Source organism: Vanessa tameamea, chromosome 19 (assembly GCF_037043105.1).
Source record: "Vanessa tameamea isolate UH-Manoa-2023 chromosome 19, ilVanTame1 primary haplotype, whole genome shotgun sequence".
NCBI classification, from domain to species: Eukaryota; Metazoa; Arthropoda; class Insecta; order Lepidoptera; family Nymphalidae; genus Vanessa; species Vanessa tameamea.
In genome coordinates, this window is record NC_087327.1 from 3,207,186 (window position 1) to 3,219,829 (window position 12,644).

The 12,644-nt window shown below is 30.6% G+C and overlaps 2 protein-coding genes across 2 annotated transcripts in view; one reads left to right on the plus strand and one right to left on the minus strand.

The window, feature by feature from the left end:
* The window catches only part of LOC113403934 (bifunctional glutamate/proline--tRNA ligase), a 114,636-nt gene that overhangs the window by 16,316 nt on the left and 85,676 nt on the right, over positions 1-12,644 (minus strand). Inside the window, exons 2-14 of the mRNA XM_064217961.1 lie at positions 12,189-12,292; positions 11,765-12,106; positions 11,383-11,533; positions 10,981-11,094; positions 10,201-10,327; positions 9,310-9,502; positions 8,761-8,932; positions 7,892-8,050; positions 7,730-7,804; positions 7,039-7,183; positions 6,163-6,410; positions 5,812-6,019; positions 5,376-5,564 (exon numbers count right to left, since the gene is read on the minus strand). Of these exons, the coding sequence (XP_064074031.1) occupies positions 5,376-5,564; positions 5,812-6,019; positions 6,163-6,410; positions 7,039-7,183; positions 7,730-7,804; positions 7,892-8,050; positions 8,761-8,932; positions 9,310-9,502; positions 10,201-10,327; positions 10,981-11,094; positions 11,383-11,533; positions 11,765-12,106; positions 12,189-12,225 (2,160 nt within the window). The 5' untranslated portion in view covers positions 12,226-12,292. The remainder of the gene's footprint in view (positions 1-5,375; positions 5,565-5,811; positions 6,020-6,162; positions 6,411-7,038; positions 7,184-7,729; positions 7,805-7,891; positions 8,051-8,760; positions 8,933-9,309; positions 9,503-10,200; positions 10,328-10,980; positions 11,095-11,382; positions 11,534-11,764; positions 12,107-12,188; positions 12,293-12,644) is intronic.
* On the plus strand, positions 1,329-4,252 carry LOC113403922 (serine/threonine-protein kinase PRP4 homolog). Its single transcript, XM_026644586.2, has 5 exons — positions 1,329-1,432; positions 1,874-2,736; positions 2,814-3,085; positions 3,176-3,543; positions 3,880-4,252. The coding sequence occupies exons 2-5, from the start codon at positions 2,102-2,104 to the stop codon at positions 4,111-4,113; spliced, it is 1,509 nt and encodes a 502-aa protein (XP_026500371.2). The 5' UTR covers positions 1,329-1,432; positions 1,874-2,101; the 3' UTR covers positions 4,114-4,252.

The window sequence follows — 12,644 nt, forward strand, 5'->3', positions numbered from 1 at the left end:
ATAAATAATTATTCTTTTTTCATTATAGCAAGTTTTCAAATTACGATTAAACTTCAATAAGTAAATATTCTAAAAGTTCTGATTATTTGTTTGGCTATTATCAAACAAAACTATTTTTAGTAGCCACTAAAGATTTAAACTAAGTATTACTGATAAATCAATACAAATTTATTATGTCTTTATTATTTTAATATTAGTTAAGCTACATTTTGATGTGATTCATCCATTTAATTAGCGCGCGTTGGAAGTAAGAACTACGAATGAAACGTATGCTGTGGCGGCAAACATTAGTTCTCTTATACTATCATTCTTCCTCGGCCGCCCCTTCTCTGCCGCCGCTTTATTCTTCTAAGATATATGTAAGATATTATGTACTATGTACTTCATTAATATCTGTCAAGTCTCGCATATTATATTATTTTAAGAAAAATATATTTATTCTAATAATGAATCTTGTTTTTACTTATTATACTCAATTGTCTTTTTTTATTGGTTTTCTTCAATTATAATTGATATCACTAATCTTAAATTTCGATGTTTTCACAATGTGTTTACATAATACCTAATCCAAAAGTACCTATTTATTTTTTTGTTAGTGAGCAACCTTGATCACAACGAGAAACGTCAAAATTGACAACAACCAGCGTGAATAATTAATGATTGGAACAGAAAAAATATTTGAAATTTTATTTTCGTAATGATTCAGTTTAATTCGTATAGTATAGTTTTGCGAATTAAATGAAAACGTAACTTTATCACATAAATAGTATACAATATCATCTCATAAGAAAAACTACGCGGTGAAACTTAAACACAATTTTAAATAAATATCCTATTGTAAGTTTGTGCATTTTTAATTTATTATAAGCGTGTTGACGAATTGAGTATTTATTGTTTTTGTTTTTTATTATTTGAAATGCAAACAATTATTTATTATTATTCCTATATAAAAACAAAACATAAATAAACTAATTTTAATAGTATCAAATCAATATATTGTAGAAATTTCGTTTTCTTTTATGCTAAGCCGGTTTTTATTCTAAGCCGGCCATTTAATTAGAATTTCTTCACCAGTAGATTCTCAGTCCACTGGTCATTCATATTTAAATATTTATTCCTTTTAAATTTAAAAAATAATTTTCTATTATGTAGATAGTCTCATAATTTAATTTTTCTTTGCAGAAATGAAATGTCTAAGGTAAGAAAGAGTTTCTCTTAATAAAAAAAAATTGATAATGGGACAACAGATATTCTTAAAAAAATATAAAATAATGAACTATATTGTTAATAAAATTTTAGTATAGAAAAACTGTTTGTTTTATAGAAAAATTATTTTACTCAGTATAAAACTCCCAACGCCATTATTGTTCCGCCTGCTGTATGTTATCCACCATCACCTAAGAGACCAAAGGTGGAAGTTCCTCTGGTGAATGTAAATATGTTTTTAATTACTTTATCATGTAAAATAAATTGTCAAGTTTTAAAAATATTTTTTTTTAGTACATATATATATATATTTTTATTTTTTACTGATATTTGTTTTTTTTTGTATGAAATAAATTCTTAAGTGATTTCAACATTTTCAATGACCTGGATCATTTTATATATATTATAAAATGATCCAGGACATTGGTTTGTTTGTAAACAAGTGTTAGCGTTAATTAGTTACAGCAATCTCTGCAATCATATATTCACAAAATAAATAGTAATAAATGCACTTTTAAAAACACTCAAACCAATATTTAGCATAAGCATAAATAGTACTTTAAAAAAATATTTAATAAAATATATAAGTATGGTATTATATACTTCAATAAATTAAAAATTATATAATTTCAATAAAATCCAACCCTAATAACATTAATTTCTACAGCGAAGTCAATCACCTCAGCATGTAGACTTAAGTTTTTTGGACGACTTTAATATTGATGAAATAATTGATTGCTTATATAATTGTGATAGTAATGATAGAACATTGCAAGAAAAGGAAAATGACCCTAACAGTTCACTTCTAGCAAGTGAGCACAATGTAATAGTTTTAAGTAAGGAATCATCAACAAATGTAATAAACAATCATAACAATAATGGAAATAATGAAGAAATGATGAAATGTGTTGTCAGTGGATCAGATACAAAAAATGTACTAAACATTACTTTAAATACCAATCAAAATGTAGAGGAAAACTATACCACTAATATTTTAAATTCTGACAATGCTAATGGAAACCAAGATGGTATGGGTACAACAGAAATTCTTGTACAAAAGTCTCAATCTGATCAAGTTTTGGTAGACAATATTATTAGTAATAATCATGAAATTCAAAGTAACTCTAAAGATATTGACTGTGAGGGAAACAATATGGGTAAAAATGAGTTTAATGACATTAAAAATAATAAATGTTCAGTTTCAAACATACCTACTCTCTTAAACAATAACATTGTTATAGCGAAAGATAAGAAATACACTAATATAATTCAAAAGGAAGTATTAAATCCTAATGATATTATAAAGAAAAAAGAACCACAAAAACAGATAATATTCAATAAACATAATACAGTGCCAATAAATACTGTTCAATGCAAAACAGACAAGTTATGTAAAGAGTTAGGGAGAAAAATGTCTTATTATTTACATACAAAGTATTGGGTGCAATCAGTAACACACCATGGTAAATATTCTAGAATATTTAAATGCCAAGATTCTGGTGGTGAGAAGTATGCAGTTAAGATGTTGAAGTTTGTATAATTTAATTATTAAAAATGCATTAAAACTGGGTACTGTTTCAATTGTATGTATTCAATTTGTTTTTCAGTAATAAATCAGATAAATTTTTCCTTGGCATTAAAAAAGGAAAAATGTTAATGGAGATTCAAGCTGATATTCCAACAGATAATTTATTCTGTGTGTATTTAAAAAATACTTTTTGCGTTAACGGTTATTGGTGCTTTTTGATGGAGTTTTTTCCTACCAATTTAGAAATAGCAATGGAGAGGAAACCGTTTCATATTAATATGGTCCAAGATCTTGCTAGGCAGCTTGTAGCAGCTGTTACTTTACTCAGGAATAATGAAATAGTACATTCTGGTATGTATACTTTCAACAATATTTGTTAATTTAAGTTATATTTAGTAATTAATATTCTTATACAATCTCACACATTTTGATTTTTTTTAGATATTAAACCTTCTCACATTTTACTTAACAGTTCTAACACAAAACTTAAATTATGTGGATTTGATAGTTCCTATTATATATGTGAGGCTGAAATGACACCAAATATAGGTTCTATATCATACCGTACACCAGAAGTGATATTAGGTTACTCTGCTGGATTCAGCATTGATGTATGGTCTACTGCTTTGATATTACACGAAATGGCAACAGGTCAGAAACTATTTCCTGGTTATTGCAACTGGGATATTTTGTATATGCAAATGTGTACTTTAGGAAACATACCTCTTGAAATGTTAAGCAGATCATATTATAGCAATAAATATTTTGTTCATGGAAAGTTTAAGAAAAAAAACGGTCACAGTGATGAGGTATGTATTTTTAATATTGTTCTGTTTGTATTTAATATATTACATTAGTGCTAGTTTTAAAAATCTTGTACTTATTGCCTGTAAGTGTATAGTGGTATACTATAACAAAGTGGCCACTTTTAATCCTGTCCTTGGATGATTTGTGTCTTTGTGTGCAATAAAGTTTATATATAAAAGCCAATACAATGGTATACAGTTAAGAATTAATCTTAGATGAGCACAAAACAACTTAGAATAAAGTATGCAAATTGTAGAGAGCAATTAAATCTCTATTTTCGAAAATAATAGGTTTCACAAACTCAACAACGTTTTATAAAAGTTATTTTTCATTTGCAGAAAATGGTAAAGAATATATTTAAAAGGAGCAATAAAATATCAAAAACGGTTTATGATGCCTACTACAAACACTGGGCGCCGTCCAGGACAAAAATGCAGAAATCTATGGATGTTCAAAAGATTCATTCTTTACTTAGCTTACTGGATCAAATGCTAGTTATGTACCCGAACTATAGATTACCTATTGAATTTGTATATTCAAATCCGTTTATCTACGAAATGTTTGATTGTTGATTTATTTTGGTTGTCTTCAATTTGAAAACATTTTAAAGTTTTGAAATGTTCGAAGATAATGTTTGCTACCGATTAAAGATTAAGATTCGATTTATATTCTATACTTTAAGAGTATCAATTCATTTGTTTATTTTTGTTAACCCCGAATAAAAAAATATCTTGTTAATTATTATTTTATTAACTTTGAAAACCTGTTGTTGAGTTAAAAAAAAATGTAAGATAATATCCTCTTTCCTACATTTATAATTTTTATCCTAGTTTATAAATATTCAAATTGTCGAATCAAATTTCTTATGCTAAAAGCTTTAAAATTAACTAGCAGGACGCAAAATGGATTGTTAAAGATTTACTCGTTTTCTGATATGGTCTTAAGGCTAAAAATGAAACATGGTCAAAGTGAAAGATAACTTTTATTTGTATATCTATTAATAAAAGTAATATGTAATAATATATATATATAATAATATTTTCCATATTACTTACTTTAGAAATATAGTTTGGTGTATGTAATGGCATAAATGACGAGACTATATCTTGAACTGTTTGCATATAATGGTTTAGACAAGGAACTGGTAATACTTCCTCTCCATTTGAGTATTGACTACTAAGAAATATTAATCCAAGAACGTGCTGCAGCAGCATTTGTAGCAGAATGAGGTAATGAGTGTACTCCAAAAAGATTGTTGTCTTACCTTTTATTATAAGCTGGTACTAGATTAAGTTTCGAATTTTACATACAGTTCTGACAAAATGTTTTTTGGATAGGGAGTTCACCAGACATCGAACAACATACAATATATAATACAAATTAGCAAACGAAGACATCTCGCTAACTGATAATACAATTCTGATAAAAATTAATTATTACGTGAGTCATAGTTGTAGTTTTATGTGTAAATAAAATCTTACAATCGAAGTTTCAGAACTTAATCGATTATGATAAAACTTAGCACATATTTTGTTCTTGTAATAGCACCGCCACATTTATAAATGAAAAATAACTGAAATATATTTGCCACCTAAGTTGTTTAAGGTTTCGCTGGGTTGATGAATGTTTTACTACATTGATGAAAATACTATTTATCAACATTCAACAGAAATTAGTTAACATACTAGTAATAGCATTAGTTTTTCTTTATAGATTTCCTATATGAAAACAGCAAATCAACCGGACCATCAAGTTCAAAGGACTCTATAGGCTTCTATTACATAAACCAAGTATGTTAAGATTGTAATCGACAACTAATCATGGAGTCACTGACCTGTCCTGGCATTTCCTTGGTGTGTCCGTCGGGCACGTGGAACAGCACGAGCGGCGTGGCGCGCGCGGTGTGCGGGGAGGGCGGCGCGGGGGCCACGTCCACCCGGAAGAACCCGCGGCGCTGTAGCTGGATCACGTCGCCCACCTTCAGCTGGGCCAGTGCCGGCTCGCCCAGCATTTGGATCTCCCACTGTCATGAATTCATTATTTCGTATCATGTTCAGATTATAATTAGGAGGCAAAATAATCATTTTAAGCATAAGGGCCATATATAATGAAAAACTGGAAGACTTTGACAGAAAAAAAAATTGCGATGTTTTCAGACTCACATATTATGTTATTTTTAAAACTCTTATAAACCTGGACAATTTATATATCGTCCTTAAATTTAACCTTCAAAAAGTACTCTCATTGTTCAGCAAACTTCAACAACTTACCCTGGTCTGATGTCCAATGTACTGCTTGAAATCTTCGTCCTTGCCCAGCAATGGTTTAGATATGATATGGTCGAAATACACGCAGTATGTCTCAACCATATTAGACTGTGGTGTATCAGCGAGCCAGGTCACTTTAAGTGTTTTCTTATAATCTTTATTCTCGAGGTTTGGTGTGGCGTCTATACTTGTTACAGTGCCGTCTGGTGCCCTGGTAAATATTATATTATAAAATTAGGCCTAAAATTACAAATTTGAATATTTAAAACGCAGTTGTTTTAAAAATTGTGTTTATAATAGTGGTTTTAGTCGATTTAAAAATAGTTTACTTTAAATATATACGATGTTACTTACTTGTGAATTTTGTCAATCATAATATTTCCAAAGTTAATAAAAGTAGCATTTTCTCCTTCCTTCAATGTCTTCGCGTCGACTTGGTCTATAAGAAGTCTTTTTGACACCCAAACAGTTTTATTACCAACATTCCCGTTTTTGGGATGTAACGCTACGGCCAAAGTACTGTCAGCAGTAACTCCCCTAAGATTTACATGCACTGGATTCATTTCTAGAGCAGTGTAGCGAGGAGCTATCGGGTCTATAACCTAAAAAACAAATTAGTGTTGAGTTGTACTCAATTATGTACATTTATTTAGTCTGGAATATTGGGAATACATTGACACTTTGAAACATTGGGTGGAAGGGCTTTATACTAATCCAGTTTCAAGGGTGGAAGAACACAAGAGAGAACATCTTAGTTACTATTCATTTGTGGGTCACTCTACCTATTTATCTTTTTCTGATGTCTTGGGTTCAAACCCCAGGCCGATGAAAGCTTATTGGGATTATCTGTGGAAATATTTTCTGAAGCAGATCGTAAAGTGATGTTTAAGTACCAGTAAATCAAAAGACACATTTAATTGTGTGTAAAATTGAGGAAGCGATCGAATGAGTAAGTAACTGAATGATTAACCAAGTGACCGGGCGAGTGAACAAGGAAGCAAGTAACTGAAATAAAGAGCGAGCTACTGTATAAGAGAGTAACTACTGAGTTTCTTGCTGGTAGTTTTTGGTAGAATCTACATTCCGAATCGGTCGGCTTTACATTTCATTCAACACCGTACCATGACGATTCAAAAGTGCCTTTATGAGCCGTTTCGAATAAAGAATAATTAAATAAAAAAATTAAATGAGTGATCAATAAGTAATAAAAAAATCAGACGAAACAGGCACCTTCTTGTTGATGGCCCAGATCTTGTCCCACTCCATGAAGACGACGGAGCGGCTGGAGCCCTGCGCGCGGATGAACTGGCGCAGCGCCTCCACGGCCAGCCCGCGCCGCAGCACGCCGCGCACCGTCGGCATGCGCGGGTCGTCCCTGCGGACAGCCGCGTCTGTACCCACCACTCCACACGAGCCCTGGCGGGCGCCTCCCGCTCCCGGGTCGTGTTTATTAAAGTGGCATTTTAAATGGAATCATGTACTAACTGTGCAGTGAGGTTTAAATATTTCCTAACACTAGTTGTGTAATAGAAAATTTCTATACATACGTTTGAAAGCTAAACCAGTCTCCAATATACGAAATAAGTGAAAAAACACCACCCGTTTAAAAATAGCAGGGCTGGATTTAGGACACGGCAACCGGGCAACTGCCCCGGGGCCTTCACGTGAGAGTTTTGCGTCATTTAGAGAGTCCGAATTAACGATTTGAATGTAATATGTTTTTAGATATAGTAAAATTATAATAATATTAATTTCCATATTAAAAGTTAAAAAAGAGTAAATAAATTATCGATGTTCAAATTCATTTGTAAAACAATAAATCTACCACTTCTCTGTTGCCCCAGGCCCACCAGACCTTTGAATCCGGTCATGTATATAGACTAAATAAGATTCTCGCGTTAATGGTTGTAGTGTTCCTTACCAGCCATCTACATGCCCTTGCTCCACGAACCAAGTAAGTTTTCTCTTCGACAATACAGTGTTTGTCATACTCAATCTGAAAAGGAAATTATGTGTTTTGATTTACAAAATTTACTTCAATTATAGTTTTTATCTATGAATAAAATAACAACATCATACATACCGACTGTACTCCCAAATGTATGGCTTCCTCAACTGCAAAGCATCTATAAACCAATAGAACTGAGGGTCTCGATCGTGATACTCCATCGTCCTGAGCACATGCGTTACGCCCTCCACTGCGTCAACAATCGGACACGCGAAGTCGTAGGTTGGGTATACTCTAAAACGGAAACACTTCAGTTTAATAAGTTCAATGGTAAACAATATTAATTGGCAACTTCTTGATTTCACTTTTCAAAGAAAAAGACATTATTATTAAAGGAAATATATTCATAGTATATAATGTTGGCTTCTTAATATTTAAATTAATAAAATAAATAAACTAATCATCCCATCCAAAACACTTTTAAGGAAAGAATTTAATAATAATAATACATGTATATCTATCATTTGATCATCTAAAACATGTAACATATATACTTCTCAGGAAACATGATATGATACATAATATCAAGCCCTATCTTCTTTTCTTTAAAAAAAATACATTGCTCTAAAAATACTAACAAATATGTCTCTTAAAACTGTATTAATGCCTGCAACCCAGAGCTATGGAAAGATTCATACACTCATTCCGTCGATTCATGTTCTATACCCAATTCCAATCAAAAAAAGAATAAAAATACTAAAAAAATTGATTAGGTCACTACTATCTGTTTATTAATATATACTATCTGTTTATTGATATATATTTATTCATAATTTAATTAAATACATAACCTAAAGATCCGATGATAACTTAACCCACATTCAAAACGCCATTTTTTCACGAATCCATAATGACTATCACAGATTATTCAAATTATTGACTAAAGATATAAAGTCAATTAAATTTCATGGATGGAATAGACGATTTAGGCGATGATAACTTACTTGTACTTGGTACCGGTTCGTGGATGCGGTTCAGGTTTGCAACGGTAGATAGTAGGGTCACGCATACAGCCATTAGTTGATTGCATATCGATCTTAGCTCGAACGCAGTTCTGTACTCCCACTGCTGTTCCCTTCACCATCTCCTGCCATCGACGCAGATTCTCCTCAACCGCTGTTGGATACATATTTATTTATTAATACCAAAAATGAGTAATAAGTATTTCATATTAAATAAACTGTTAATAAATTAATAATATTCTTTTATTTATTTTCGCACAAATTATGCAAAGACAGACATAATGCCCAAACACATTATATTTTTGAATATATTCTTAAAATTATAACATACTTAAACCAGAATTAAACAAACTTTATTAATATGAATAATTTCTTTCTTTTAAGAGTCTTATATTACACATCTTTTAGATATCCAAAAGATACACATAAACATCGTCAAAAAAACCTTTCAAATTTAGTAAAACTCTCAAGTTGTGATCAAATAATTCTGTGTTATGTTTATAATTACTGTCAAATAAATGTGCGACTTACAATTGTTTCTGTTTCTGCTCTCAACTTTCTGTTCTCTTTCGTTTTTCATCTGCTCAGGGGGTGTATCGTCGACAAAGGCTTTACCTTCCTTGATAAGGTTTTCACAGAATTGTAACATCATATCAAAATACTCTGACGTATGCGTGAAAATGTCTGGCTTTATTTCTAGCATCTCAACATCTTCGAGGATGACCTAAAAATAAATTATTATTAATTCACTGACTCGGTTTAGGCTATAGGCAAACATTATAATTTGTAACATCTATGGTTAGGTCTATGGCAGGTAAGCTAGCGTTTTTAGAAATACAAGTTATATTAGCTGGTTGTTCTCACTGCAAAAACAGTGTAGGAAATGGTTTACACAGTGACATTTTCTACAGGCAAATATGTCAACTTAGTTACCTACAATACATTATCACGGAGTGTAGAGGTAAGGAAAATTAAAAAGGAACCTGAAAAGGACACTTTTGATACCTCCTCTATCAAAAGTGTCCTTCAAAATGTATGAGATTTAGATGTTTCTGGTGGAACTAGACAGTAAGATATGAAGAAACAAGATACTTTGAGTAATACGGAATAACAAAGAGAAAGTTAGACATCTGCATTAAATTTTTAAATTTCAATGTTAATTTCAGAAGCTACAGTGCAGTTACAGTAGAACCATTCTGGCAGTTAAGGATACTCTTATTTCATACATTTTGATAGATCATTTTTTGGATTCCACTGTAACTTAATAAACAACTCCCATATGTAATACACCTATATACACTTACCATGGACCTATTCATTTATATGTTATTTTACCTTCATTACTTAAAAAAAAAAAACATTTTTAAAACTTATAACTTTTAAAACTTTTGTGAAATCAAAAATCAAATCGATTTTCGTTACCTTTTCAAAGTCAGCATTCTCCTTAGCCGGATTTGTGTCATCAAATCTCATAATTAATTTCCCTTCAAATGCTTGCTGGTAATATTGATTCAGCAAAGCAGCTTTCGCGTGACCAATGTGAAGATACCTAACATAAATTATTTATTAAGCATAAACCTTAAATAACACTACCATTTTTATTACAAACTCACATAGCAGATAACATTTTATTAACTCTGATATTGGTAACTTTACTACTGTATGTCACAAACTCACTTTTTTATTGATTTGAATAGCAATTTTATTTAACGAGATTCATTTATTTTATAATTGTCATTGTTGCAATTATTTTCAAAATGCAACTAATATTCTTATTTCATCTCCAAATAAAATCAAATGCTTGTGTTAGAAGGGAAATTTAGCACAGTCAGGACAAACCTGGAACTTACACATTACTAAATAGAGAACATTATTGCCATAAAACACTAACTAAAATTATAATACACAAAGAGCTATTACTTTAAAGTGCACACAATGGTAAAAATGTTGTAAAGTGGCATTTATATAAGTTATCCATTGCAAAACAATTTAAAGACATGCTACTTATCCTAAAATTATTTAATTTGAATATTAATATCAAAGTATATATCAATTAATAAACTCAACAAATGACAGCGGTTTACTTGATGGTATATTTCTTACAGCATTAATGTCCATGGCCAGTGGTGACCACTCACCATCAGTGACAAATAAATATTGTAATTATATGTATTGCAAAATTCTAGATGATGAATCTCATACCCCGATGCCTCAGGTGGGAAGCGTACAATAACTTTGCCCATTTCCGCATGAGGCAGTTCCACGAATTTGCCTTCTTGCTTGCTTCCTGCTTCTTTGATAACTGGTGGAGACTTTCTATAAAATATATACAGTTTTTTAGATTATTAAACTATTATTAGCTTTACTTATAATATTCATATATTTCATTAAAAACTTTACCATTGTCATAACAATTGAATAATTGGTTTAAATTCAGTAGTTAAAAAGTCTACATCATTATCAAGTTTTATTACAATATGTCCAGTTGCATTTGTGTAACAAACATTATTTGCAATTATTGTTGGTATATAAAGTAAGTAATAATGATTACTTTAATTAATATATTTTAATTATCTTAAATAAGTAGTTGAGTATGTTCATTACCTGGAGGCTGCCATGGATACCTTTTCTTGCACATCTGCCGGCATTTCTTTAAGAACTTTAATAACAGGTGCTTTGGCTTGAATAAGACTCATCCAACGCCTTATATTGGGTAATGGAACATGTGCTGGTATAAGATTATATGACTTAGATTCTGAAAAATATAAATAACAATTATTATATTAAAAGAATGCATATAATTTAATCAAGATGACATATATAATTTACGATAATTTAGTAGCACCATTTACTAAAAGTACAATAATGAATGTATGTAAAGTAATGTAAAGTATGGAAGTAGAAGTTTGTTTTTTATCTTATATGACATAAAAATATGATATGATATCAGTAACAATATGATATGTTTTATATGCACATTACTTACCATACAAAACACTAAATATAGACAAGTCAGCCAGTGTTAATGATTCACCAACTAAGTAAGTCTGAGGACCAAGTATCTTGTTAAGATAGAAAAGAGATTTAGGAATTTCGTCTTCCACCACAAGGCCAAAGGATAGCCATTGGTTCAATGTTACTTTCTCCAAAGGATCCGATGATTTATTGAAAATACTTTCAAGTATTCTTATTAAATCATTACTAGTTGTATATTGAATAGTTTTAGTCGAATTCGAGTCTATTTCAAACTTAACAAAAGATACATTGCCCCACTCGATATCTATTTGTTTGCCGGCTGCTTTATAAAATTCTGCTGCAAGCACACCACCTGAAATGTAGTAATAATAAGTACTATTTTAGTCCTCGCTCTATAAGCTGCGAAAATAAATATATTTAGTGTGAAAAATTACCGAAGGGTGGCTTAGCTCTATTACATAGAACTTTCATGTTAAAGTTTTATTTATAGTTTTTAAAAAGTAATTATAAACCTATATAGGTTTTATAATTGAACTTTTAGACTTAAAATCGCACACGATGTACAGAACTGTCAAATAATTTCAAGTATACGTCTTGAATTGAAATTGACTTGAATATTGTTATTGATCCCTGAGAATGACGTGTATGGTGTACGTTTAAAAACCCTGACTTTTAACAATGGATTTGGATAGTAAACAAAAATAATCACCAGCTTAGTGTAATATTTTGCAAATCCATAACAAAACTATGTATAATATTTTTAATTATTAACGTTATTACATATATAACATTAAAGACTAGACTATTTATTTCAAACAAATATTTGAGAAGTCAACAATACAAAATAGTGTCAAATTTAAAAGTAGGAATATACCTACATATACATAATA

Bases quoted from the DNA above. Each gene is read 5' to 3' on its own strand.
- LOC113403922 (XM_026644586.2), top strand. From the start codon at position 2,102: ATGATGAAATGTGTTGTCAGTGGATCAGATACAAAAAATGTACTAAAC. The intron at 2,737-2,813 runs GTTTGTATAATT...TTTGTTTTTCAG, and splicing joins TATGCAGTTAAGATGTTGAA to TAATAAATCAGATAAATTTT. The intron at 3,086-3,175 runs GTATGTATACTT...GATTTTTTTTAG, and splicing joins TAATGAAATAGTACATTCTG to ATATTAAACCTTCTCACATT.